This window comes from Lipomyces oligophaga, assembly GCF_038497815.1.
Source record: "Lipomyces oligophaga strain CBS 7107 unplaced genomic scaffold V1516scaffold_2, whole genome shotgun sequence".
In the NCBI taxonomy this organism is placed as follows: Eukaryota; Fungi; Ascomycota; class Lipomycetes; order Lipomycetales; family Lipomycetaceae; genus Lipomyces; species [Lipomyces] oligophaga.
Window position 1 is genome coordinate 376,560 of NW_027117786.1, and position 26,042 is coordinate 402,601.

The window sequence follows — 26,042 nt, forward strand, 5'->3', positions numbered from 1 at the left end:
ACTCTCTTTTGATTTTTACTGCGTCAGGTATACTGGATTAAAACTGCTGCTATGATTTACATTAGATCATACATATTCTCTCAATCGTATAATTAAGTAATAATGGAAAATTACCGACATTTATATTTGACGGATAATCAAGATCAGATAGATCGAAATTGCTACAGCTCCGACTTTGGCAATCTTCCCTAAGAATAATCGTCGGAAGGTATCTGGCCTACCGCATATTTTTGATACCCACCGAGAGCGGTGAATCTTATATAAAATAACAGATGGTGAAAATGCGGTACTAATATTTGTCCGATAAGATTTGTCCTTATACATTGAACGAAGCTTTGGCGGCGTTTCAGGCCCCCCGCCGGATAAGAAATCAAGACCAGGTTTCCAAGTTTTGGAAGGTGATTTCCACGACGACCATGTTGAATATGTAATAGCAATGACTGTAAACATCAATGTTTTAAAGTATGTTCGGAATATGTCAAACTGTGAGGGCAGCAGGCATAACTTAGTCTGAATTGTGCCTTGCTCGATCGGCTCACCTTTGGAAGGGTTCCAGAGAGAAATGAGCTCAATTCCTGGATATGAGACACCCATAGCAATGGAAAAAGTTTTGACAGTATATTCTACCGAAGCCCTTGCACCTTCTGAGATTGTATGTATATGCTTGCATGCGTCATGGTCGTCTCCCGAAAAGATAGCGATAGGTTGAATCTTATTTAGAATCTCGGAAGATAGCTCGGCACTAATAACTGTCTGAAACTGATACCCTTGAGCAATCGGAAGACTTGGATTGCCTTCTCTCTTTGGACCGCATCGAGCATCAGCTGCTCGAAAGAGCGGAACATGTGTTAAGAGTATTCGAGGTAATGATGGATATGATAAATTTGCAATATCACCTGAGACTTTATCGAAAAAATGATTTGGAGGATTATGCACTGTAGAGTCATTTGTATTCATCATTGATATTGTATCCAGAATCACAAAAGTATGATTTCCTATATCGATTTGCCGATTTGGCTCTCCAAAATAAGCTTTGAACCAATTCAATGCTTCGATAACTACTGTGTCACCAAATCCAATATCATGGTTGCCAGCAACGTCAGTCAGGGTTAGTTTTCCTGCTCTAGCAGGAAAGATCTTTTGAAATCGATAATACTCATCCAGCCAAGTATCGTGATCCCACTCCCGACCGCCGTCAAACAGATCTCCTAGGAAAATAGTTGCCTCGGACGCAAGAATATCTTCAGTTGCTTCCCATGCTCGATGCATATACATGTCAACGTAGAATTCCGTCAAGGACAAGAGTAGCGAATTTCGCCCAGGATATGTATGTCCGTCAACAAGTTGGGGGTCAGCAACCAAAACGACGCGCTCGGGAGTCGCTCCTTCAGGCTAAGCAATTCAAGTTAGTCCTCAAAGTGTTACTCGTAACAACACACCAACGCTAACTTACCCATCTTTCCCATCGCTCCCAGTCACAGCTTCGAATCGCATTCCTTATTACTCTTCGCTCTCCCCAGTGAAGGGTATATCCCCAGATCACACAGAGTACGTTGGTCAACGTAAACAGCCGCACAGCTAGCAGTCTGATGCGAGATATTGAAAGGCTGCCGAGGGAAGCGAAAATGCCGCTCTCTTTGTGCGAGCTTCGGTAACGAGAAGCATGATAAAGATTGGGTGGATAGGAAGATTCGTATGATGGCATGGTGCAATATCAACAGCTTTCCAAATTGTGATGTATTTTCTTAGACTTGTTCCCAGTCTGTGAATGTTGCGGAGTAGGTATAGCCCTTGACTTCCGATCAATCAGTTACGACAGCTCGACGATATCCTTCAACAAACTAAGCCTAGAGCGTCATTGGCACACTTACACAGCAGTACAAACTCTGCAAGTAAGGAAAAGTTAGTATATCTAAATAGAAGAGACGAGATGTGAATCTCCTTTGTTGACTAGTAGTCATGATCAGTCTTGCGTAGAGAGTTTTAAATTAAGTTTCTTCCCTAACTTGGTTGTGGCTTATGACCGGGTCTACGAGCCACATTAATCTCTCGCTTGTGTCTAGATGTCTAGATCAACGAGTGCAGAATTATGTCATCGCGATTCCGCTTATATTAGGGTTTACTTTACGCCTCATATCTTCGTCGAACATGAATATTCATTCTAAATCTCAAATAGTTGCTCCAATTCTATTTCAATTATTGAGTGGTTTTAAAATCGTCCGAGGGAGCCGATTTTCTCCTTTTTCCCAAGGTACTCCCGCATCTTTCCTCATCATGTCATACACCCACTGACCATCTGGTCGAACAGTTCGGCCATTGGCGATCTCTTTAAATAAGTATAGCCAGGCAGATACATTACCTACCGTGTGAACCTCATCACTGACTGATTGAACCGCGTACTCACTAAACCTCTGATATTTTGTCGTATCAAGAAAAAGGGTGTATAGTCTTCGAGCGACTTCGTCTGTGTTCCCTACCTCGCATAAATATCCATTTCGCTTATCCTGAACTTGTAGTGGGATACCACCTGCGTAATAAGCAATCGTCGGTTTTCCCTTGTGTATTGCCTCCGACACCTTAACTTCGAACCCTTCGCGATGAGAGAGCTGGAGGACTACAGTAGAATTGGATAGTATACAGTTAAGCACTATTAGGATGTTAGATTCTATCTCCAGGGAATGTGTAGTCAATTACTCACATTGATCGCTAGGTCCTAAACACATTACAATGATATCAGATGATATGGTCTCGAATTCTGGTTCTGATATACTCTTTATGATTTCATCATAGATCATGGTCCCGTCGGGGTCATCAATTGCACCATGGCCAGCAATAACAAGCTGTGGAATCTTCCTGATTGGAAGATCTTCATCCATCATTTCACGGAGTTTACGATAGGACTCCAATACATCCGGAATACCCTTACTCGGATCAAATCGCGCAATCTGGCAAATATAAGGTCGTAATGGGAAGGCTAACTTATTAGCCCGAGTTTGATCGCACTCCTTTTTGAATTGACCCATATAGAAAAACGTATCCCATCGCGACAGGTCTTTGTTCAGGCCATCTAACCAATCAGTTGCTGCACCCATGAGTCCCACTTTGGATATATCAATTGCTTCAGGGATGAACCCGCGAACCGGATGTGAAATAAATAAATCACAATCTTTGATTCCAGAATCGTATAAATAATTCCAAACTCCTTCCTGAGGTGATCCCACTGTATTGATCAAATCTGATCTGATCTCAATATGTGATCTATAAATCACCGGAATTCCAGCAGCTTTCGCTCTTGGTATTAATCCAACCATTTGCGGGTCGTCGACTATGACAATATCGACACCAGGTGGCTTTCGCTCATTCAAAGGACCAGAGCTCCAGTATCTCTCGAAATTAGAATCGATCCAATGAGTAAACTGTTCTCTTTGAGTATCGTCCAGCTTCAGTGTTGGATCTGCTACTCCTTGGATGATATTATGGTTGTTTTTGGTTATACGAAATACAATTGGATTTGGTCTTGGAACATACCAAGAAACTTGAAGTTCAACTAGACTCAACAGTCTAATTAGAGCATGACGCATAAGTGCGACACCTCCTCCTTGTGGCGTAGCGTTGAAAAAGGCAATGCGGACTCCTTTGTGACCATTTATCTGAATATTGGTCAGTTCAGTCACTAATTGCTTAAAACATTTCCAGGTGTTCGGCGAGCACGATCTCTCATAATCAATCAAATCAACCATCTGAATCAGTCCGGCATCATCCACCTCAACTTTGTTTCGATAGCCTATTACAACTCTCGGCAGCCCGCTAGGACCGAAATGCATGATCACCTTCCTTGCGAGTGAGTCTGCTTTTTCGTCACAGGTGGGAGCGACTACTGGATTATCTTCAAGCTCAAGAGCGGACGAAAATATATCGTCTGCAAAGACAAATGGAAGAATGTCCAGCTCACTCCAGAGTCGGGAGCATAGCCTGGGACAAAACTTTTTGACCGAGGCTAGTAATCCAACTGCAACAAACTTAAATAAATGAGTCTTTGAATATTCCTTAATTTCTTCTAGAATCCACTCAGTAATAACTGCTGGATATCTCTCTGGAGAAAGCTTTTGGGGAAGATTCTCAGTTTTAAGTGCAAAATCAGTCGAATAATATCCATCATGAATTGAGAATCCGTATGTCACCGAATCAGATTTAGTAGCGTCCGAGGGTAGAATGACATCGATACCCATGAACATAGGTGTCAGTGCATTGATCCATGGCTCACGCTTGAATTTGGGAACTGGTAAAAACAATTTATCTCGAAGGGTCTGCGAACCTGGTACGAGATAATCTGTCTCTGACAAACGTCGGCGAAAATCTATCTTTTCCTCCAACTGGGGAGAAGTCGATCCTGAGTCTGATGATCCTGAATCGGGCTCTAAATTCGCAACTAAGCTGAGATCAGAGGGTTTAAATTCACGTCCAGCTCTATGAACTTGATCATAGGCCTTATTGTTGCAAAAATAATTTGACGTGGTGAATGCTGTTGACTCCACCGATGCAGTGGAATCATCTTTATTGCGCATCACAGGTAGTTGCAATAAATCTGCGAAATCTTGACCTTGGCTTCCCATGTTGCGGTATTCCAGTTTCAGTGAAATCTTTACGGATAATATTTCAATTCCGGCTCTAATATATCAATCACCAGAGTAATCAGGAATGTTAATACGCAATGTTGTATCTTCCTTCTTTTAGCCAAAATAGTGCTCAACCGGGTGATCTCAGTCGCTCATGATGACGTCATACCATCTCGTCAAAGCCCGAAGGCAATAGTGGATGGTCGCGAGGTCACGAGCTATCATGGCCGCTGATGACCGGTCCAATCTGAACCAATATCATATGTTTTTATCTACTCCCGTCCTTACAGAAGAAGCCTGAGCCTGTTTACTATCCGGCATCAACATCCAGAATGAAGACGATTTCGGTTTGGCTCACAAAGAATCATAGACAAATATATCCTAGCATTTCAGCAATAATACTGATGAACCCATTGATACTAGGCGGGAGTATTATGCAATTATGCTGATACATACCTTAGTACACTATAATGGCCGATTATATAATATAGCTAAAAAGCAACACAATGAAGTCAGGTAATTGGAGAAATCAATCAAACCGCATGCAAAACTCAACTAATCCACCAATTAAACGCTTATAGAAAAACTGGCACCTTCTAATTGAACCAAAAAAATAAAATTTATAATAACATGAACTATAGTAATTGTCTATTTTTGATCTTTATCCTTATCTCTCTTCCAGAATTTTTGCTTTTGAGAAACTGAAGTACTTCTGAATCTAGACAAACCGCTACTATTGCCTTCCTTCTTTCCCTTTAACGAACCAATCTCTGAAATGCTCGATTGTCGGGTCATCGTGCTAGACAATTGAGAAGTCGGGGAAGATATTTGAGCCGAACTAGGACGGCGGACAGTGGGAGGAGGGGTATTTGCCAAAGATTTCTGCCCATCTGTAGAGCCGCCCGTACTACTGCTATTTGTACTCGGACCTTTCCTCATCGGTTCTGAAATAGGTACAGATCCAACCGGTAGAGGAGAATGGGCACCGATTGAGTTTGTTGAAGATGCAGATGATGTTGAAAGCATTGATGGAGCAGTTGTTGAAGACAAGGAAGCAGTAGCCATTGCAATATCGCTATCAGCCATAATCTCCCGAGAATGATTGCTCGTAGGATTACTGATTTTGATTCCATTCTCATGGAGCACCGCACTCGACGCTTGCGGAATTGAGCCATACCGTCTTGCTTGCTCATAATCTTCTTCTGATATCTGTTGATAAAATAAAATATAGGCGCATGCAAGACCAGGCATATCACCAAAAAAATTGGTCACATATTCGTCATCGACTCGTTCTACAAGTTCATCATCATATAACACCCAACCAGCATGCTCTGTTTTCACGATGGAGACATAGTGACCATGATAGGGGCCACCGCCAATATGAACTATAACTGAATACAGCTCATATAATCGATCGGGATCCTCCACATCATCAGTTGTATTGAATAATCTCAAATGATATGGATATACGACAGTGTGGAACAATTTGACATTACGCTGCATATCTTCTGTGAACTTGAACCGCTTCAAGTGGAGAGCAAGAATCCGAGGAAGCTTCTTAATCTTCATTCTCTTTTCCGCTTCTTGAAGCCCACCGCAACAGTCGCAGTGAAATTTGTTAGATTCGCATAGAATCTCTGATGCTGAAAACTGACGCAAGCAGGAAGTCACAGATGAATGCTGCTCCAAATCTATAGATAGATCTAGAAAAACCTCATCCCTTCTTGATATATTTTCGCAGGTAAGACACTTTGTCTCTGAAGTTAATAGTCCTTCGAATAATTCGTGCACCCAGGTCGTGTTGTTTACATACTTGCCGTTCTGAACATTTTTCAAACTTCTATCGTGCCGTTCGACATTATCAACCACCTCATTAAGAAGAAAATTAAAAAATTCATGTGCGTCCTGGTGCATTGAAGAGCGGAATAGCTCATTATTCCGCTTCAAAACCTCGATTAGCTTGGACGGAGATACAACGCCGATCCGCGATCGGTTTTCCACCATCGCTTCGAAAATATCTTTCAAAGTTGTGAACAATGATTCTTCCATTCCATAAGTACTATTCATACTATGGTCCATGTTAATTATGGGACCGTTAGTTAGTGCCGCCTTCTTCTTTTGTTCTGGAGTCGTACTGTCATCTCCCTTGAGCGGTAGGCTTGAGCCCACCGATGAAGTACCATTAGCTGCCCCACCTGCTAAAGTTTGAACAGTTGTATTCGTATTAGTGGAAGTAGTTTGTGAAGAAATAGTACTAGAGCTTGAAAATGCTGACATAACACTAGTTCCTCTCTTTAATTTAGTGCTACCCTTCTTTTTTTCATCGGCCTTCTCAGCCTTTTCCTGTGCTTCTCGATCAGCCTGTGCCTTCAATGCTGACAAAAAAGGATGTTGCGTATCGCCAGGAACAGATGTCCTTCTCGGACGAAGTTTGCGAGATTCCTCTGGTGGATAATTGATAACAGCTTCGCGAAATGGTCTGCAGTAGAACAGCGATTGAAGAACAGAATTGCAATAACAAGTATATCCAAACTGCAAATTTCAGTTAGATTAATGAATCAAAATAGTATTAATAAATAAGCTGTATAGACATACATTTTCCATTCCAAAAAACTTATCGCTGCCATCTCCTTGGTCCGGCAGTGACTCCAGAGAAGAAGAAACTGCGGACGAGCCATCTACTGTGACGTACGAGGTCGCCGAAATTGAGCCATTGACTTTCTGAGGAGATCCGGACGATACAGAGGAGCCCTAATTACATGTCAGAATACTGCTACTTGTTAACACGCAAAAACAGGTCTGAAAGCTCTTACCGATGTCGAAGAATTGCTTGCACCGCCGCGCCACTTAAAGAAGGACATGGCGGAGGGCGCACTGTCGAAGTTCAAAAGTCCACTCAATAAAAGGTAAACCAGCGAATTCAGAATCGAAGATGCTGAGAGCCTACCAAAATGCGATCAAAAAGCTGGATTTGTTGGATTTGTTGACGACTATGGAGCACGGCAAAAGGAAGAAGTAAAAGCGGGGAGACCGGTTCAGTTGAAAGTAACGATAGCGACAACTTATTCTCGACAAGCCTCAAGCACGCGCGATCAGTTCACCTGCCAAAGTCCCAGAACGGGCTAAACAATGAAACCTGACTTTCGTACCACGATTGCAGAATACAAGATAAATCATCAACCTTCCTATTATTAAGAGCACTGCTTATATACGTCTTTGCATTAGTCTTTTAGGGGAACTCGAACTACGTTGAGTAAAACATTTTCAGCGAGGACCTAGGCTTCCCAGCGCAAGCATTTCAGTTCTTTTGATAAGAACCTAACGTCTATAGTGGTCTAGCCTGTACCAGTGCGTCTCTACATTCGAATGGACTCTCGATAACTGCGGGGACATAGGACGTCAACGGAAGAAAATGGGGAATTGACGCTTTCTTGTAGAATTAGTTGTAACTGAGAATGTGCTGAATTTTGTAAATACCACTTAGAGTAAGATGACCAGTTCAAATCCCGTCTTCATTGCCTGCATGTTGAATATCTGGGGAAGGCTGTTCATAAGCCATCCAAGCCATTCACTATCGGAAGCGCAAGAAACGCTACCTAACTTCATGCAACTAGCTTACAAACTTTTTGCTCTTTCACTGCAGTTTGAATTGTTCCAAGAATTTCACGGTTTTATTTTATTTGGTTGATGCCGTCTCAACCGGATTCATTTCTTACTGCCTCGGATGCGGTAGAGTCTTTTGAGCAAGAGCCCTCATCGAGTAGCTTAGAACCCGACTTGTTACGTTCCAGTTCCAAGACTGAGAAAGCGCGTCTTTTCACTAGTTTCTGGGTTTTTGGCTTATTAAACAATGTTTTATATGTTATAATTTTATCTGCTGCTGTTGATCTCGTTGGGGCAGATGTACCAAAAGCGGTTGTGCTTCTTGCAGATGTCTTGCCTTCATTCATTATCAAGCTCCTCTCTCCCTTTTTTGTCCATCTCATTCCATATACTGTTCGTATCTGGATTATAGTGGCACTTTCTCTTGGAGGAATGCAATGTGTTGCTCTTTTGGATGCGATTCCGGGCCGACTTTTTGGTGTCGTAATTGCATCTACCTCATGTGGAATTGGCGAAACTACCTTTCTGCAGCTAACTCATTTCTTCGAGCCTATATCTATTCTAGGCTTCAGCTCAGGAACTGGTGGTGCAGGTTTAGTAGGCTCATTTTTTTATTTGGTATGTACTACCTGGCTCCGATTACCTGTTCGAGGTACCATATTTGCGTCGAGTCTATTTCCATTAATATTTTTCGCTATCTATTATGGAGTCATGCCTGTGCCTGATTCACAATTAGTTGCACGATCTTCTACATTTGTTCGCAGACGCCAACCTTATACGCTTATATCTGAAGATTTCGAGCAAAGTGATGAATCGCGGAGCAGAGGCGAAACACGTTCCATCAGCAGTTTGAGTAGTCGACTTAGTATTGCTAAGGATAGATGGTCTTGCGTCTCTCTTGCCGACTCAATTTTTACCACTGCTGTTCGGCTGACTCCGCTGTTTTTTCCTTATATGCTCCCTCTAATGCTTGTCTATATCGGTGAATATATCATCAATCAAGGCGTCACACCTACACTACTGTTTCCTCTGGATGAGATGCCTTTTGGCGAGTACCGAGATGCTTACGTCACTTATGGAACGCTTTACCAGCGTAAGCACTCTGTTAATTATTTTTTTGAAATTTCTAACTTTGCTTTAGTAGGTGTATTCATTTCTCGATCTTCATCGCCATTTTTTAGAATCCGCAAGCTATATATTCCTGCTGGTCTGCAGCTTTTAAATATGATTCTTCTCATTTTACAGTCTCTTTATTCGTTCATTCCCAATGTTTATTTTGTGATGCTTATTATTTTCTATGAAGGATTGCTTGGAGGCGCTGCATACATCAACACATTCCTGCTGGTTGGGGAGACCGTGTCTCTTGAGGATCGCGAGTTTTCTCTTGGGGCTGTTAGTATTTCAGATTCCAGTGGTGTCGTTTTAGCTGCTACTATTTGTCTGTTTTTAGAACCGTTTCTATGTTCATTCCAGAAATCACACGATCGGCCATATTGCGGAATGACTTGATTGAGTTCTTTCGATATTCAATGCTATTAAATTTATCTACGTCATTTCGGCTGTTCCTATGGTACTTTGATACTTTGTTAAATGTTATGCATCGATTTGCTTGATTTGGGAGCAGAATCGGCTCATCTCTTTCCTATGCTTTGTTTGTTTCTCTTACCGGACAGGTGGCACTAGGTAAAGATTTTTGGCTTATGAAACCTTAGATAGAAATACATTTTTGTATACAAAGATTAACAGTGAAAATGCGACTTAATCGCGATAACGGCGAGAACGATCATCGAATCGTCCAGCCTCTCTTCGTCGTTCGAAACTATGTCGATCATCTTGAAATTGGCCATCACTTGATCTTTCCCGCTTAGACCTATAGGATTTCGAATGCTGTTGTTCCATTGGATGATAATGTCTAACAGATTCATCTCTAGAACGATTATTTTGAAAAGTCGAATTTCTAGTTAGGCTATTCTGTCTATTGCGAAGGTTTTCTCGATCACTGTCTTTACCGTGTTGACTATCATAGCTAACTTCACTATCGTAACTGGGCTCGCTGGCATAACTAACGTCGCTATCATAACTACGAGTCGAGCCTCTGCTGCCAGCGTCATCGCGACTGTCAATCGATCTTGTGCGAGAGGACGATCTCCTTTCCTGGTCCTTCTCGTTTTGCTGTTCTTGCTCTGCGATTTTGGCTGCTCGTTCCGTCGCCTTCTTCAGATATTCCCGGAGATCTTCAGTAACCGCACCTAGTCCAATAGCCGTGAAATAGTTGATAGCAAAACGAGTATCCGTTGGATTATTCTTAGGAAACAATCCCGCTAGTGATGGTTCCAAATAAGGGTCTCTCAGCGTTTCCAGAACTGATTTGACCCCCATTTCCTCAACAATCTGTTGGAACATAATTTTAACAAAAATACGACTTGAGGCTGTTGTTTCTTCCTCGTTTAAATGAATACAGGAGAACAAGTCCCAGCGCAATGCATTCGCGGCAAAGCAGTGTCCAAACAGCATAGCGATATTGCGAATCTTGTTAGTCTCATATCGATGAATAGTATCGTAATAAGTTCTGAATGCCTCGCCAAACGGTTCCCGCCAACGTCGGTTCATCTCACAAAATCTTTCAGCAATTAGACCGTAGAATTTCGAATAAATTTTCTCCTGCGAACAGCACTCTATGATCATATTGACTAGCTCGATCTGCAGAGAACTCATTAGTTTATCAGCACTAATGCTATAAAAGTGGTTTGCGCCTACCTCCATTCCCACATCAAGACTAATTCTCATAAGCTTATGACAGCATTCCTCATAATCCATACTCGAACGAATAGTAAGATAGATGGTTCTTCGCAAATTCGAAAGGTCCTGGTTAGTCATATCGTGAATCTTCAATCTGCCGTCTTCTGTTTTTTCTGTCTGCAAGGCCAAATCCTCATCTTCGTTCTCTTCCTCTGAGCTTGCGTCCGAATCTTCACTTTCTTGTTCCTCCTCATCACTGTCACCCAGAATCTCGTCCCGAATTGTCTTGTATTTTTTCTCATTTTCTTCATAATCTGGATCAGCTTTGAAAACGTTTAAGGCATCGTGGCCGTTAAGTTCATCGTCAAGACTAATCATATGTGTGATTTGGTCCTCTTCTTCAACTAAGTCCAGTTCCTTGTGCATAGTTGGATTGTCTATATACTTGTTCTTTCTTACTAGAAACAAAACCTCAATCATGTACTGCGTACGCTTATCCAGTTGTCCTTCATGCAGAATAGCTCTCAGACGTTCAAAAACTCCATTGTTTGCCGCGGCACTGGCTTCTTCTAGGAACGCACCAACTTCGCGGATAAATCCAACAGCAATCTCTACCGAGTCATCAGTAGGTCTTTCAAGAAGGAGATGTAAAATCTGAAGTATAACAATTTCATGCGCAATTTGATAATTGCAGAGTTGACCAAGAAACATTGTGCAACTAATACAGACGGTTTTATCGTTTCTGCGAAATGCTTTCCGAAACTGAATAATCAAGCGGGTAACCAGCAGTTCACCAATCTGAGGGAGTTTCGTATTGATGACAGCGGCTAGAGCAGCAAAAACAGGAGTAAATGGCAAACTAGCAGCCTGCGCTCGCATCAAACTCCGCACTAGAAGTCCACGACCTCGGACAAGATTTAGTTTGAATATGCTCTCAGCAATTTGACGAATATTTGCTCTGTTTACTTTATTGACTAGTCCATTGATACCCTTCTTTAAATCTTCCCATGCAAGACGCTGGAACTCAGTTGTACTCTTATCAGTTAACTGGGCTTGTAAAGCACGTAATCGAGCAGGCGGAACGTATGTGCCACCAGACCTTAGACCAAGTAACCGTTCATATTCAGCTTTCGGATCGAATGGTTTTATCTCCTTTACTTCCTTCGCATTTTCTTCAGCCTGACGTTGTCGCTCTAATGCACGCGCACGATCAACGTCAGGAAGAGCGCGAGGCCGTTTGATTTCTGACAATTTAAGTCGATCAGAAGGATGATCAAAACCTTGTCGAACCCTTGGCGCACTAGTACGACGTCGTTTTGACGGCCTCGGAGATCTAGATACAGAACGGGACCTTGATCTCGTAGGCGACGCATCTGAATGAGACTGTGAACGGGATCGCGATCCATCATTGCTACCAGAATATGATTGAGACCTTGAATCAGTCCCACTAGGCGAAAATGTTCTGGATCTACTTCGGCTTCGACTTCGACTAACAGATCGAGAAAACTCTCTATTCATATATCTCCGAGCACTCGGTGGCGCTGGGGACCGTGAGTGAGAGTCTGCTCTGGATCCTGAGAGAGATCGAAAACCAGATGAAGAACGTGAAAATCTTCGAGAAGTTCTGACATTTTCTCGCCTCAAAGTTCGGCCTCTAGACTGAACGTTCCTCAAGGGAGAACGACTCGATTTTCTAGATCTATTTGGTCCAGAACCGTTTCGTCCACTGCCACGCGAAGTAGACTGATTAATGGGTTCCTTATTTAATCGCTCGCGACCACTGCTCTCTGGTCGTATCGAACTCAGAAAACCATCAAAATCATTTTTGCTTAAACTCTCTGCATCTTTTTTTCCCCCAAGAACTTCTTTTTTTGAACCTTTCACATCACTGACATCCCAAGCAGGTGGTCTTTCAGTCCGTCGTCGCGGGGGCGATAAATCCTCTGTCTTTGACTTATCTTGGTCCCCAAAATTTCGTAAACCAGTCGAGGACTGATCTCTGTTTGAAGACTTTGATTCAGCTATCTTCGACATCTATTCAATAGAATAAAAGAAATACTCGTTGGATTGTAGAGTTTTGAATAAATAAGAAAGGATAAACAGAGAAAATAAGAAATTTGAAATTAAGCCACAGGGATTGCAGTCGAGTTAGAACTTTCAACTTGACGTGAAAAGATAAGGTCTTACCATTAAATAGCGTTAGTGGTTTAGCGGTAAAATTCGTCGTTGCCATCGACGAGCCCCCGGTTCGACTCCGGGCTGACGCATTTTTTTTGTCTATTGATGTATAATAATCTTTTTCTGACCCGCCTCATAAAGCATTAGGTTATTAGTTTAAGCAAATAATCTACAGCGATACTGCTAAATAATTGAAATTGACATAATAATGTCATACGTCTTGTTTTCGGTGTAATTGAAGCGATCTAGAAGAATGAAAATGATGCTGTATAAATCACTCTCATGATTCAACGAGCAAAACTAAGTTGAAAATCTACAAATAAACTCCCAATGAATCAATAATACGTAATATAAAAATAACTTCCAGTAAAGTATAGATCTAGAAGAAGGAATGAAATTGCTTACGCTGTTCAAATGTAAGTCACAAAGAAATCGCATTTTACGACCACATAAATATATTAGATACTGACCGTAAACAAATGCCTTACGAAATATGTACAAACAAGGAAATCTAATAACCAGAAAACACCGAGAAGCATTCACAGCTCATCTTCTGGACGAGATATGACTACTTGCTCCAACCTTTGCCGTTCCAGTACAATATCACGGCCAACAAATGTAGTCCACCATTTACTGCCATGGTAGACAAAAGCCCGAACCAAATTTTTCGGGAAATCAACGTAACTGCGTAAGATGAACTTCAACGCGTGCCAAACTCGAGCCCACTCTGGATCCCAATCAGAATGCTTTGTTCGTGGGATTATAATAGGAGATTCTTCCTCGTCAATGTACAAAGTATCGGATATGGCAGACTTATCTTGAGGATTGAGCATGTCATGAAACATGCCGATGCTCTGAACAGATTTAGACAGACGATCAAAAGTGTTAATTAGAGCAACCATTTCCATTCTGCGAAGCTCAATGGTATGCCCGCTCTTGCTACTCTCCGGTAGGTCAAAGAGAATTTTAAGGGCAGTAGCGTAGCCGGTCACTTGAAGTTTTCCCCACAATCGACATTTATCACAACCTGTACAGTCGATAATGCGAGTGACATTCACAAATTTATTTCGAAATTCTTCCTTAAGCTGAGGATCATTTCGGAACAAGCTGCTTGTATCAAAAAGCTCTGGAACTCTTCGGTCAGCCTCGATAGCGATTTTGAGCATTTTTCGGCGAGTCTCGGTATCGTAACCTTGTGCGTTTGTGCAAAATGTGAAATCTTCAAGATAGTGTCGAAGATTGGAAACAGCCTTGGCAACAAGAGCGAAGTTAAAATAAACATTCGAGATTCGCTCAGGATAGTTTCCAACTTTTTCCATGAAAAGGTCAAGATTGGGACCCCATTCACCGGTCTCGGTATCCAAGAATTCATTGCAAAGATGAGTGGACACACTAGCGTGCATACCGGAAACAACCTTGTAAAAGAGCTGCTTCTCAACACAGACAGGCCCAGCGATGAGTTCATTTCCAGTAGAATGAGTGCTAGGAATTGAACCTGCAAAACAATTTTCATTGTATATCGCATTCCAAATCATGTTCGCATGCGGACCTAAGTATCCAGTGTAGCGTTCCGGGTTATCAAGCAAAGAAACATAAACACCTGGACCTTCACCAGACACCTCTTCGGGATCACAGTAGTCTAAAGGAGCATTACTCAATGGAGGATCCAAATCCGTAACACATGACCCAAGACCCTCATCACCAAAAGCCTCGCCCAAATCATCATCGTAATCAAATGTCGAACCAGTAGATAATCGGCCTAGGTAATCTGACCTCCAGATTTCAGGCAGATGAGTCTCATCGTCAATGGTATCGACCGCACAAGCGCGATTGCCGCACATCCCCTCGTCATCCCAGAACAAACACGGTCTTCCAAACAAGTCAAGACGATAATATCTAAAGAAGTCCGTCGTGGTAACGATATCATGCAATAATGGGCGGAGATACTCAGCGTTGGCTCTATCTATGGCGGCGATATCGTAGGCTGATTCGACGATAGCCGGATCGGAGTCGGCAGCTCGAACGACCGAAGCCAGGCCTAGAATTACCGAGTAACATATAATTGGAAATTCAATTATCCGCATAATGCTGAAACCTAGACCTCAATTGATGCACAGTATCAGATAATATTCAATCTAAAACTAAAACTTGTCTGGGGAACTTCCAGAATAAAATATTGGCTAAGCACTTCTAACTCGCAGCCGCGCCACGGTGGCCTTTCATGCGGCTCAAATGTCTCCAGTGGCGAAGTCGAGAAAGAAAGCAAATTAAGCAATTTGTTCAGGCGTCTGCGTATGGGGAAGGATAGGAAGAGTGCCTGTGAGCAGATTGAAAATGGATAATATTGTTTAATTGTCTTGAGGTTCGTCCACTGCTACTATTACAACGCAGTGAGCCATGATGAACGCTGAGTACAATTGAGCAGAAGAAAGATCAGGCTGCTGACCAGGTGACTAGATTATAGGCAGATCAAGAACACTTCTTGCACACCTACACGACGCCACTTTAGCCGATGTCTGCAGATTTATTTCCACCTGCTTACATCTGACTAATCTTCTCTTTTCATCTCTAGTACATTCTTCCGGAATATAATCAGCAGAGCATGGCCTTCACTCAGACCCTGACAAATCCTACCCTTACCGCTGGGAGCTCCTCGACCAGTTTCGAGAGTCAGGAAGAATTATAGCTCACTATTCAAAATTAGCGAGTAAAGGATATGACATTTGTAAGAAGGATTAATAGTATTATTGCAATTATTTATGTAATATATATATCTTTTGAAACTTTTTCAGACATGATATGTTCTGCAGCTGTTCATCAATTGATGTGCATTAAGCCCGCTGCTTTGTCTCTTCCTAGCTTTATCATACGAACGCTTATGAACCAATACAGAGCAGTTCTCAATTTGCTCAGTCTGATTCCAGAAGAGAGAATTGGATGTCGCTCTATAATTCCGACAATTGAAAAACAATAGTGAAGTTCATCGTATTCAAGGGGATGCCCATCCTGATCAAGTAATCCAATGAAAATCCATTCCTAGACTAATTCCATATCCTATTTCACTTTTGTGTTCTCTAAATTCAGTCTAAACTATTTAATACTTTTAAATACAACAAGATAATTAGCTTAAAGTAGCTAGTTACTTGAAGGGAACGAAGTACTTCAAACTTTAACTCGCTACTCTCTGTCAAGCCAGAAAAACACACGTAGTAAGGCACGATAGACGGGAAATCGCCAGGATTTCAGCCGTGCACACGACTGTATATATAATAAGCCAGCGACTCCAGTTCAACCTTCACCTAGTCGCTTATTGGTTTTGGTAGAATCTGATTTTATTTCTTATTTCTAATAATTTATTTATATCTTGCTATATTTCTAGCTGATTCGACGATTTCGCTCCTCGAGAGAATCCGTTACGTCTCACGCTTCTGTCCAACATCGCCTTCGACTTGGTTAATCTTCAGCCATGCTGGCCTCCTTGCCCTCGACGACAACACCGACAGGTGGTCTATTTGATAATGTGTCGGACTCAGATGTACGTGAATTGCAGCGGTTATATCCATATTTTTCCGTTTTGCCATTTCCTGTCGAATCTGAAGCAGATCGTTTGCGTCATCTTAATCGCATTACCGATTCTATCTATATTGCCATGTCTATGAAAACTCTTCCTACTCCTTCTTTGATGTATTGGACACGTGAATTGCATGGATGGCTAGATCTCAAGTTTGATATGCCTCCAACCGTGAGGACCAAATTGATTGCTGTATACTATGAACTAGCTCTTTCTCACGGGATCCAGCGTTCGGCTGTTGAAGCCTTTGTTCAAATGCTCTGTCTACTCACTGAAAAGAAATATTTAGTAGATTACTCTACTCTTTCTCTCGACTGGAAACCACTTATTGCGGTTGGAAAGAAAATTTGCCTTGCTGATTTTCGGCAGGCTACTCCACGACCTTCACTGGATTTCCCTTCGTTTCAAAGACTTGCGTCCTCATGCCAACATTTCTTCCCTCCTGAGGCAATAACTAATATTCTCGACGAACTTTTACCTCTTTTTTCTGCAGAGCATTCAGACCAGGCTCAGCAAGTACTTGGACTTTTGACCGCTATTACTCCGATCCAAAAGATCTCTGACAGCTTTGCATCGCTGTATTTTGAACAAGTTGTTCCAGGTATGTTGGAGTCATTGAAGTATGAATCATACAAATTAACCAAAATTTAGCATTTTTTCATTTATGGACCTTGAATAGTCGATCTGGAAAATATGAATTAATGATGATGGATTTTTTGGCCGGAATTTGTTGTGCCGGGCTGAAGTCACCGCAAATCTCCTTTGGTGCTTATGGTGTACTCACGCGAGACCAATCTGCCACAATGCTCACAAGTACTTTACGCCTTTTAGAGATTCCTATAGGAAAGGCTGGCTCCCCATTTGTCAAAATGCGAGAATCTCGAGATTTTTTGCAGGCACGTGAAATTCGAATTTGTACTGCTATTTCGAAATGGATAGTTTATTCACTTTCACCTGAATCCTTAAGCGCAAAGTCTTCAATTTTGAGTGACTTCAAAGGTCTTATTCAATCAGTGGAGACATTTTTCCATCCTTCAAACTACGGATCGTGGTCAAAACTTCTAACACGTCTGCTGGCCACAATAACTGATCATTTTATGGAACGTTGGGCTCAGGAGCGGTCAGGGGAATTAGAAATTTCTGAATCTCGTCGTCTTACGACTGAAATCAGACACGAATTTGTTTCGATTTTAAAATCGTCTACATTTTCTGGAATATATTCAAAAAGTCCTTCTGGGTCTACATTGTCGTTGAAGGCTCTACAAGTTCTTGCTTACTTGGAGCCGGATTTGATCTTACCGCCGTTATTAGCACAGAATTATTCTGCATTACAAGGATTGGTTGAAACGCATCGCACAATTACTGCTCTGAAATCTTTGACTCTGGTATCCAGACCACTGATTATGAATAAACCTTGGAGAGCTCATGCGACTGCCCTCTTAGGACTTGCTCTTCCAGGCATCGATGCAAATGACTTGACTAAATCAGTTCATTCTTTAGAGTTCATGCAGAGTATGGCGGCATACATGCCATTTGCAGATTTGAGCGACGGTATTGGCCCCAATATTGCAATGGAGTATATCACTGGATCGATCGAAGTTTTAGAAAACATGATCGAGGGTGAGAATTATTCGGCGCTTGGTTTAGTGGATGAGGATGAGATTACAGTTGTTAAATCTTCTACTGCAACATTTGCTGACTTTGTGGTATCTTTGATGGGAAAAATATTTTCTTTGCTAGAGAACTTGCCAGATACTTCTTCCACTCAAAGACGAGCTTCTCAGGAGCAAAGCGTTGTTAATGCGATTCCATCTTCATTTCACGTTATTCTACCTTCGCTATCTGACGAACTATTGGTTCTGGCTTTTGATCAGTATACAAAATTCATTACTAGTCATGTTTTGCCACAAGCAACTGACGTAGCAGGAAATTTACTGTCGTGCTTTGCATATGCTAAGCCTGATCTTGCATTTTCGCAATTACTTTCTGTACTTATAGGAAATATCAAGGAGGAGATCGAGGAAAATCACGCGGGACAATCAAAGAGCCGAGAACCTGAACCTCGCGATCGTACTCTAGTCTGGTATCTTTCTCTATTACGGAAACTTACTTGGCTAACTGGCGATATGGTCTTTAAATACCGTGATGAGCTGTTTGACTTTGTTCTCTACGCAAGAGAAAAGGTTCATGGAGCAGCAAGTATTCATACAGCATATCTTGTACATCATATTTTATACTCGGTTACCAATTACTATCCACTAAATGGTGGATTGATAAACAAATCTGGAAGCTATGAAAAAGGGTATACGTTGGATGACTGGGGTCACCAAATTGAACCTGCAGATTTGAAGATTGAATGGCATGTCGTAACATCTGAGAAGATGAATTTCGCCTCTACATTCTATCAATCTATGGTTGACTACTCATCTAATGCTTTGGAATATGCCACTTCCCCTAATATGAAGATACCTGAGCAGGACTGGTCGGAAGAGATTGTGAGACAGACTACTTTTCTTCGTATGGCCATATCTGGCATGTCCATAACGTTTGACCCCAAGCAAATTTCACAATCAGCTCCTAAGCAAGAATGTCTTGCCTCTGAGGAGACTGTCAAATGTGACAATCGAGATAATTACGAATCTCCTGAGGAGGTCTTAGCAGAAGAGCCTGTTCCTGATTCCATAGCTGACGAATACGAAGATGAAGATGGCGAATCGGCAGATGAGGAGGAAGATGATGCTATGCTGTTCCGCCGAAATCATCCATATCCAAGTGGATACTTTTTTACAAACAAAACTGATTCTCTCTATGTTTCCATTCACGAACTGCATGAGCGGATTGGCTGGCTGATTCATAATCTTCTTATTTATATACAGAAAAACAAGGAAGATGATGTAACTGCCATGGTTAGTGTAACCAGTCTCTCCCGTGTTTGGTTTGTTGATATTGGCTACGAAAGAACCTTAAAAATCCACAATCTCTACACGCGTGCATATCTATCTGATTCCCAAAATTACAGAATCTCAGGTCTGAGGAAGAAGTTTCCTCGGTACTTACTTATTCAACGAGCGCATACTTATTATATGCAGCGATTGAAATATAATAAAGGTGCCAGGCAGATTTCTCAACTTGATCGAGTTTTGATCGGAGATCTGATTAGGGTTTCACTGTCTCCTTACACAGAAAATAGAAAGCACGCTCAAAGCTCATTATTAGCGGGAGTTCGATCCTTAATTGGCTCTCGAAACATTGTTATACCTCGTCTATTGAGAGAACTCATTGATGGTCTCGAGAATGAAGATTTCGACAGAGCAAAGGGAGCAATGTACACGCTGAATCGTCGTGGGCTCCGGCGTTCTGTTTTCCGAATGCCACAATACTTTGTCAAATTTGTTCGGGCGATTATTTTGGCTTCGAAGGCTGATAAAATTTCTATTCAAGAAAGCAGCAGAGCTTTACTGAAGAATTATCTTCTGACTTCACGAATTGTGGTACCGCGTGCGTTTTATCAGCCTTCAGCTGAGCAGCATTTACGATTGATTCGCTCTGAGCAGGAAATCAACAACGAGGTCAAGCGAGCGGACGAGATTATGACGAGAAGGTTAGAGGCAACAGAAAGACAAATGCAGGTTCTTGAGACTGAATTACTTCGTCAATTGGAGTCTCAGAATAATCATTGGATCACTGATTTGGAAATAGCTGCTGTTCTGGACAACGGCATCGAAGTAACTCGCGAACATTTCCATCCCAATGTTGGAGCAGCTTACTTTGCTCATGCAGTAGATGGCCACCCTCATCTACAGCTTGCGTTTGGTCAGAGCTGTGTGAGACTAATCGGAGCAATTATAACAAGAGCAGTACGACACAATAGCATGAGAGACATTGTTAATGCTGATCTTGATCCATTATATGAACTTGGCCAAACAAAAATGAAAGTTGACCATGAAGATCTGGAATTTTCAGAAAAGTTCATTGATCAACTTGCCGATCCAAACGGTTCATATTATCTAGTTGATCAAAATCGTCCTGGATGGTTGGTTTGGGGAGATTCGTTTATTGTGCTTAAAAGGCCCCTTGAAAATCATATCGCATTTGATGCGGAGCAGACGACTATGCTACAGAGTATTGGCGAAGTGATTGATGAACAGTGGTTTGATAAGCTATGCAAGAATTTCTTAGAAGAGCCTCGACCGGAGCGCGACATGCTTAATCCTAAGCGGACGCCTTTAGTTGCGGCCGTCCTAATGCTAGTCAACTGGAATTACACAAAGCTAACAATGGAATATATAATGAAACATGTGCGAGACGTTTACGATGGAGGAAAAGATAAAAATTGCCATCGTGCGACTGCCGAGCTGTTATCTGGAATTCTTGGTGGTGCATTTGCGACATCCCATCTCGAATCCACTTTGCAGGAGGTCATGCCTATATTGGAAGACGTAATCGAAGATGGACTCAATCCCGACAATCTGAAATATTGGACTGAGTTTTTAAATACTGTCTTCGTATGTTGTTGGATAGTCATGTTTTTAAGTTCACTTTTGACTAACTAAATTTACTTTAGCGAATTCCTGGCTTACATGATCCGCGGTTAATATGGCCGATTGTCTCCAAATTGAAAGACATAGAGGTTGATTTATCATCAAATTCAGTGTTTAAAGAAAAATCTCGATTGTCATTGTTACGACATTTGGTTGCGAAATCTGGTTGGATGTTTCAATTCTACAAGCCAATTGTCTCTGAATTATTGTCACACTTGAACCATAATTATAAAGGTACGGAGGTTATATTGAAGCTGTTTTAATTGGAATTTAACAACTTTGAAGGTGTGCGCGAAGAAATTGGAAGGACGTTAGGCTCAATCTCACGGAGTCAATATGCCGAGTCATTCAATACAGTGAGTGAGTTTCTGGTGGCCAATGGTCAAGCGGGTTCGCTTGGCGTACCTTCCTTTGCCAAAACAGAAGAATTTTCTGAGATTATGGAGAAGGTCTTTGATCAGCTAGTGTCCTGGCGCGGCGAAAGGTCCGCGCTGCAAGAATCCTCACCATATTTGAATGGAAGTAAGACTGTGCTTTTGTGGTTTGAGTCTGTTCTTCTATCTCCTTCATGTCCCATCTTACTCCCTTATTTTCCATCGAATATTCTTCCTGAGTTGCTTAATTTAATGGATGTCAAAGACGATTTGGAAGTAACCGCTTTAGCGGTGAGTGTGTTCAAGCACTTTGGTAATATTCCGTTGTCGATGCACCACCTAGCGAATATAGTTGAAGGAGTCGTGGTAGCATCAAAGAAAATTACCACATGGCATCAACGATCGCGATTACTGGCTGTGATTCAAGTGTTTTATTTCCGGCAGCTATTTTTATTATCAGATGCAATGAAAAAGCAGCTGTTCGACATTGTGTTCGAGTTTTTGAAAGACCTTCAACTAGAAGTTCGCGAAATTGCTGCAGAGACATTATCTGGTATGATTCGATGCTCGCCGGGATTGTTTCGAAGCAAAATGATTTCTCAACTTGAGGGTAAGTTTATAAAGATTTTAGAGGATAATCCTATGCCATTACGACGTAACGGAGGTAGCGGGGGGAGCAGTGGAAATGTAACTCCGCGAACAGGGACACCTAGTGGTGAAAGCATGACGATTATTGCTCGCCATTCTGCAGTGCTGGGATTATCAGCATTGATTCAGGCATTCCCATATGAATCGCCTCCCCCTCAATGGATTCCAACCGTTCTTACGATTCTTGCTACTCGAGCAGCAAATGATCCGGGAATGGTTGGCAGGAGCGTGAAGACTGCGCTGGGAAATTTTAAGAAAACGAGGAACGACACTTGGCATGTCGATATGAGAGTTTTTAATAGCGAGCAGCTGGAAGACTTAGAGGGAGTTTTATGGCGATCTTATTTTGCATGAAATGCTGTCAACGTTTAGAGCTTAACTTGGTAAATGTGAAGTAACGTAATATGGAAAAAGTAAAAGTAGACCAAGGAGTGGATTAATCTGCCGCACGCACGTGCTTGGGAAGATGTGAGGATATGGGTGAATGGGATCACGAAATTTGACTGACCAAAGAGAATTAGTAAGAGGACATCAATAATAGCAATTAAAAAGGCCAGGAAGAAAATAAGCATGAGCGAGCAGTTAGTTCAATCCGAAGATCTGCATCATCCAGCAAATTTGATTTGCGAGCTGTGCAGAAATTTCTACAATAATGGATGGGTTACTGGTACAGGAGGAGGGATCAGCGTGAGCAATGGGTGAGTCGAAAGTGTTTCAATATATGTGGATATTAATAAGTATTGCGAATTGAGTAGAACGCATATATATCTAGCTCCCTCAGGAGTGCAAAAGGAGCGAATGCAGCCGGAGGATATGTTTGTTATGGATCGAGCAACGAAGGAGTATCTTAGACGGCCAACACAATATAAGCCAAGTGCATGCACGCCATTGTTTTTGGCCGCCTATGATAAACGGAATGCAGGAGCATGTATTCACACACATTCGCAAGTGAGTTAGATGAGAGTTAGATTAATGTTCGCATTGATATTCGGAGTTTTATTGACATATGGATGATCCTAGAACGCAGTGCTTGCAACTCTGCTATACGGCAAAGAATTTCAAATCCGTAATATGGAAATGATCAAGGCTTTTCCTCGCATCACTGAGTCTGGCTATTATGGGTTTTTTGATACCCTGACTATCCCGATCATTGAAAACACCGCTCAAGAGGAGGACTTGCTCGACTCACTAGCAAAAGCTATTGAAGACTATCCGAATGCCACCGCTGTTCTTGTCCGGCGTCATGGCATATATGTCTGGGGGGAAACGGTTTGGAAAGCTAAAGTCTATAATGAAGCTATTGATTATCTGCTTGAAGTAGCGGTCAAGATGAAGAGCATTGGACTGGATCCGATGTCTGATATTTGATAGGTGATATTTGAAATAGAATTAATTATGTCGGACAGTGTAAGGTCGTCCTGGGTTCTGAATAGTTCTGTCTGCCCAGGCTTAATAGTAAAAGCTAGTCAATCAAAAATTTGGTCAGTATCGCCTACCACTCCAGAACCGAAGATTTCGACACGTGAATATGATCACGTGATTTCGTCCCAGATGCCACGGTGTCAACTGTGGAGGATGGCGAGGTTCTAGAAAAGCTTGTGGGTTGAAAGAGAGCTACTTCGGTCTGGAGCATTTTTAATTTTTTCTGACTGAAGTACAATTGATCTTTCTATTAATTTTTGCTGTACATTGGCACGAAAAATTTCAGTATGCGTGGACTTGTTTCTTACTCTCTTTACTGTCTCTGTCTTTCACTGGCACTTCAATCAACGCCTGCACATGCGCAGCTCGAGATCGAAAGTCTCGAGGAGGTTACTGACGAGATCCCTGCTTTCAAGGAGGATATTGATGCTTCAACTTCTATTGAGCGTCCAATTTTTGAACCGTATGTTCTAGCCTCTGCTGAGTCAGGGAAATCGTTTTTTGAGCAGTTCACTGATGGCTGGCGTGACCGCTGGAAGGCGTCAAATGCAGTCAAACAGGCTGCATCGGGTGAGGAAGAATATTCTTATATTGGCCGATGGTCGGTTGAAGAACCCACCGTGTATCCTGGACTTGTTGGCGACAAGGGCTTAGTTGTCAAAGATCGCGCTGCTCACCATGCTATTTCTGCACGTTTCGCGTCTCCCATTGACAATACTGACAATACTCTTGTTGTTCAGTACGAGGTGAAACTTCAGAATGGTCTCGAGTGCGGAGGTGCCTACGTCAAGCTTCTTACTGACAGTCCTGATCTGGCTGAAACAGAGTTTTCAGACAAGACAGGGTATCAGATTATGTTCGGCCCCGACAAATGCGGCACTACCAACAAGATTCATTTCATTATCCGCCGAAAGAATCCTAAGACTGGTGAATATGAAGAGAAGCATCTAGTTGGCAACCCTCGCATGAAGGTCAACAAGATTTCTACCATCTACACCCTTATCGTCCGTCCTGATCAGACATTTGAAATTCGTACCGACGGCGAGATTGTAAAGAGCGGATCATTAATTGCTGATGGAGAGTTCGAGCCTCCATTCAGTCCTCCCAAAGAAATTGAAGACCCCGAAGATTTCAAGCCTGAAGACTGGATCGATGAAAATACTATTCCTGATCCTGAGCGTGCTACTAAACCCGAGGACTGGGACGAGGATGCACCATTGATGATCCCAGATCCCGAAGCTGTCAAGCCAGAGGATTGGGACGAGAGCAGTTCTGAGTTTATCTCTGATCCTGATGTCGAGAAGCCCGAAGACTGGGATGATGAGGAAGATGGCGAGTGGGCGGCGCCAGTTATCCCAAATCCCGAATGCGAGGAGCATGGATGTGGTCCTTGGTCGCCGCCCACTGTACGTAACCCTGCGTTCAAGGGTAAATGGATTCAACCTCATATTCCCAATCCAGACTACAAGGGTGAGTGGTCGCCAAGACTAATCGCCAATCCAGACTACTACGAGGACTCAACTCCCTCTAACATTGAGCCAATTGGTGCACTTGGATTCGAGCTCTGGACGATGCAGAACGATATTTTATTTGACAATATCTATGTTGGACACAGCGTAGAAGAAGCCGAGACGATTGGAAACGCTACGTGGGCTGTCAAGGTCGCTGTCGAGAGAGCTCTTGAAGAAGCTGACCGTCCTCCGATCCCTGAGGCGCCCAAGGAGCCTACGGAGTGGGAGCAGTTTACAGCCGATCCAGTCAAATATCTTGCAACTAATTTGCAAATATTTTTCACTTTCTTCAGCCGAGACCCTGTCTTCACGATTCGCCAGTTCCCTGAAATTGCTGCTGCTCTAGGTGTCTCTATCGTGACTGTGCTTGCTCTCGTCTTTGGTTGTCTCCTTACTCTATTTGGCAACAAGTCCGAAAAAAGTCCTGCCGAACCAGCTGCGGCAGTTACCGAACCAGTGGCAGCAGCAGGGGAGACTAGTGGTGCCTCGACTAATGCAACTTCTGCGAAGAAGAGAGCAAGCAAGTCCGAGGAGGCAAAATGAAGAAAAGCGAAGCATGAACAGATAATCAATTTAATAGGATGATGTAATACAGCGGCTTGCACGTGGCGCAGCCGTCGGGAAGGGGCAAAAAGACTGAAAGTGGTTTTGAACTGATATGTAGAATAGTAGTAAAAAAATATTCACTTGCTCTATTAATATATTATTGTCTATATTATATTTTAAGTCCAGATTCTATTGTTGAAGCTGCCTTCACCCAGCAGGAACTCTGCGGCGCTCCCGGAACAGGGCAAACGCTCAGCCACGCGCGGCTCTATTCAGGGGTTATGCGGCTCAAA

General features: G+C 42.4%; 9 protein-coding genes and 1 non-coding gene across 10 annotated transcripts; 5 read left to right on the top strand and 5 right to left on the bottom strand.

Moving 5' to 3' along the window:
* Positions 1–12: 12 nt before the first annotated feature.
* V1516DRAFT_670340 (Metallo-dependent phosphatase-like protein) lies at positions 13–1,962 on the bottom strand. The gene is made up of 2 exons (XM_066921338.1): positions 1,454–1,962; positions 13–1,392 (listed from the first exon to the last, which is right to left on the bottom strand). The coding sequence occupies exons 1-2, from the start codon at positions 1,703–1,705 to the stop codon at positions 121–123; spliced, it is 1,524 nt and encodes a 507-aa protein (XP_066778699.1). The 5' UTR covers positions 1,706–1,962; the 3' UTR covers positions 13–120.
* A 230-nt stretch (positions 1,963–2,192) lies between these two features.
* Positions 2,193–4,229, bottom strand: V1516DRAFT_620469 (uncharacterized protein; the record flags this gene model as incomplete). The annotated part of the gene is made up of 2 exons (XM_066919487.1): positions 2,193–2,647; positions 2,699–4,229. 2 exons carry the CDS (start codon positions 4,227–4,229, stop codon positions 2,193–2,195), a joined length of 1,986 nt encoding a protein of 661 aa, XP_066778700.1.
* An 811-nt stretch (positions 4,230–5,040) lies between these two features.
* Positions 5,041–7,638, bottom strand: V1516DRAFT_670345 (uncharacterized protein). The gene is made up of 3 exons (XM_066921339.1): positions 7,430–7,638; positions 7,212–7,367; positions 5,041–7,148 (listed from the first exon to the last, which is right to left on the bottom strand). The coding sequence occupies exons 1-3, from the start codon at positions 7,475–7,477 to the stop codon at positions 5,265–5,267; spliced, it is 2,088 nt and encodes a 695-aa protein (XP_066778701.1). The 5' UTR covers positions 7,478–7,638; the 3' UTR covers positions 5,041–5,264.
* A 665-nt stretch (positions 7,639–8,303) lies between these two features.
* V1516DRAFT_662503 (batten's disease protein Cln3) lies at positions 8,304–9,728 on the top strand (the record flags this gene model as incomplete). Its single annotated transcript, XM_066920447.1, has 2 exons — positions 8,304–9,312; positions 9,361–9,728. 2 exons carry the CDS (start codon positions 8,304–8,306, stop codon positions 9,726–9,728), a joined length of 1,377 nt encoding a protein of 458 aa, XP_066778702.1.
* A 249-nt stretch (positions 9,729–9,977) lies between these two features.
* Positions 9,978–12,476, bottom strand: V1516DRAFT_620912 (pre-mRNA-splicing factor CWC22; the record flags this gene model as incomplete). Its single annotated transcript, XM_066919507.1, has 2 exons — positions 9,978–10,919; positions 10,977–12,476. The coding sequence occupies 2 exons, from the start codon at positions 12,474–12,476 to the stop codon at positions 9,978–9,980; spliced, it is 2,442 nt and encodes an 813-aa protein (XP_066778703.1).
* A 678-nt stretch (positions 12,477–13,154) lies between these two features.
* On the top strand, positions 13,155–13,225 carry V1516DRAFT_t12. The gene has a single exon. It is a non-coding gene; the product is annotated as a tRNA-Gly (tRNA).
* A 30-nt stretch (positions 13,226–13,255) lies between these two features.
* Positions 13,256–15,551, bottom strand: V1516DRAFT_159039 (endoplasmic reticulum Oxidoreductin 1-domain-containing protein). Its single transcript, XM_066918673.1, has 2 exons — positions 13,607–15,551; positions 13,256–13,449 (listed from the first exon to the last, which is right to left on the bottom strand). Exon 1 carries the CDS (start codon positions 15,218–15,220, stop codon positions 13,676–13,678), a length of 1,545 nt encoding a protein of 514 aa, XP_066778704.1. The 5' UTR covers positions 15,221–15,551; the 3' UTR covers positions 13,256–13,449; positions 13,607–13,675.
* Positions 15,552–16,364: 813 nt separating this feature from the next.
* V1516DRAFT_670355 (uncharacterized protein) lies at positions 16,365–22,776 on the top strand. The gene is made up of 4 exons (XM_066921340.1): positions 16,365–17,308; positions 17,359–21,212; positions 21,272–21,482; positions 21,534–22,776. Exons 1-4 carry the CDS (start codon positions 16,603–16,605, stop codon positions 22,622–22,624), a joined length of 5,862 nt encoding a protein of 1,953 aa, XP_066778705.1. The 5' UTR covers positions 16,365–16,602; the 3' UTR covers positions 22,625–22,776.
* On the top strand, positions 22,777–23,716 carry V1516DRAFT_670357 (Methylthioribulose-1-phosphate dehydratase). The gene is made up of 3 exons (XM_066921341.1): positions 22,777–22,968; positions 23,026–23,218; positions 23,291–23,716. The coding sequence occupies exons 1-3, from the start codon at positions 22,841–22,843 to the stop codon at positions 23,636–23,638; spliced, it is 669 nt and encodes a 222-aa protein (XP_066778706.1). The 5' UTR covers positions 22,777–22,840; the 3' UTR covers positions 23,639–23,716.
* A 181-nt stretch (positions 23,717–23,897) lies between these two features.
* V1516DRAFT_670360 (Calreticulin family-domain-containing protein) lies at positions 23,898–25,929 on the top strand. Its single transcript, XM_066921342.1, has one exon. It carries the CDS (start codon positions 23,980–23,982, stop codon positions 25,744–25,746), a length of 1,767 nt encoding a protein of 588 aa, XP_066778707.1. The 5' UTR covers positions 23,898–23,979; the 3' UTR covers positions 25,747–25,929.
* The last annotated feature ends 113 nt before the right edge of the window (positions 25,930–26,042 follow it).

Bases quoted from the DNA above. Each gene is read 5' to 3' on its own strand.
- V1516DRAFT_670340 (XM_066921338.1), bottom strand. From the start codon at position 1,705: ATGCCATCATACGAATCTTCCTATCCACCCAATCTTTATCATGCTTCT. The intron at 1,393-1,453 runs GTAAGTTAGCGT...TGAATTGCTTAG, and splicing joins GGGAGCGATGGGAAAGATGG to CCTGAAGGAGCGACTCCCGA.
- V1516DRAFT_670345 (XM_066921339.1), bottom strand. From the start codon at position 7,477: ATGTCCTTCTTTAAGTGGCGCGGCGGTGCAAGCAATTCTTCGACATCG. The intron at 7,368-7,429 runs GTAAGAGCTTTC...ACATGTAATTAG, and splicing joins CAAGCAATTCTTCGACATCG to GGCTCCTCTGTATCGTCCGG. The intron at 7,149-7,211 runs GTATGTCTATAC...TGAAATTTGCAG, and splicing joins AGTTTTTTGGAATGGAAAAT to TTTGGATATACTTGTTATTG.
- V1516DRAFT_159039 (XM_066918673.1), bottom strand. From the start codon at position 15,220: ATGCGGATAATTGAATTTCCAATTATATGTTACTCGGTAATTCTAGGC.
- V1516DRAFT_670355 (XM_066921340.1), top strand. From the start codon at position 16,603: ATGCTGGCCTCCTTGCCCTCGACGACAACACCGACAGGTGGTCTATTT. The intron at 17,309-17,358 runs GTATGTTGGAGT...ACCAAAATTTAG, and splicing joins TTTTGAACAAGTTGTTCCAG to CATTTTTTCATTTATGGACC. The intron at 21,213-21,271 runs GTATGTTGTTGG...AATTTACTTTAG, and splicing joins AGTTTTTAAATACTGTCTTC to CGAATTCCTGGCTTACATGA.
- V1516DRAFT_670357 (XM_066921341.1), top strand. From the start codon at position 22,841: ATGAGCGAGCAGTTAGTTCAATCCGAAGATCTGCATCATCCAGCAAAT. The intron at 22,969-23,025 runs GTGAGTCGAAAG...CGAATTGAGTAG, and splicing joins GGGATCAGCGTGAGCAATGG to AACGCATATATATCTAGCTC. The intron at 23,219-23,290 runs GTGAGTTAGATG...GGATGATCCTAG, and splicing joins GTATTCACACACATTCGCAA to AACGCAGTGCTTGCAACTCT.
- V1516DRAFT_670360 (XM_066921342.1), top strand. From the start codon at position 23,980: ATGCGTGGACTTGTTTCTTACTCTCTTTACTGTCTCTGTCTTTCACTG.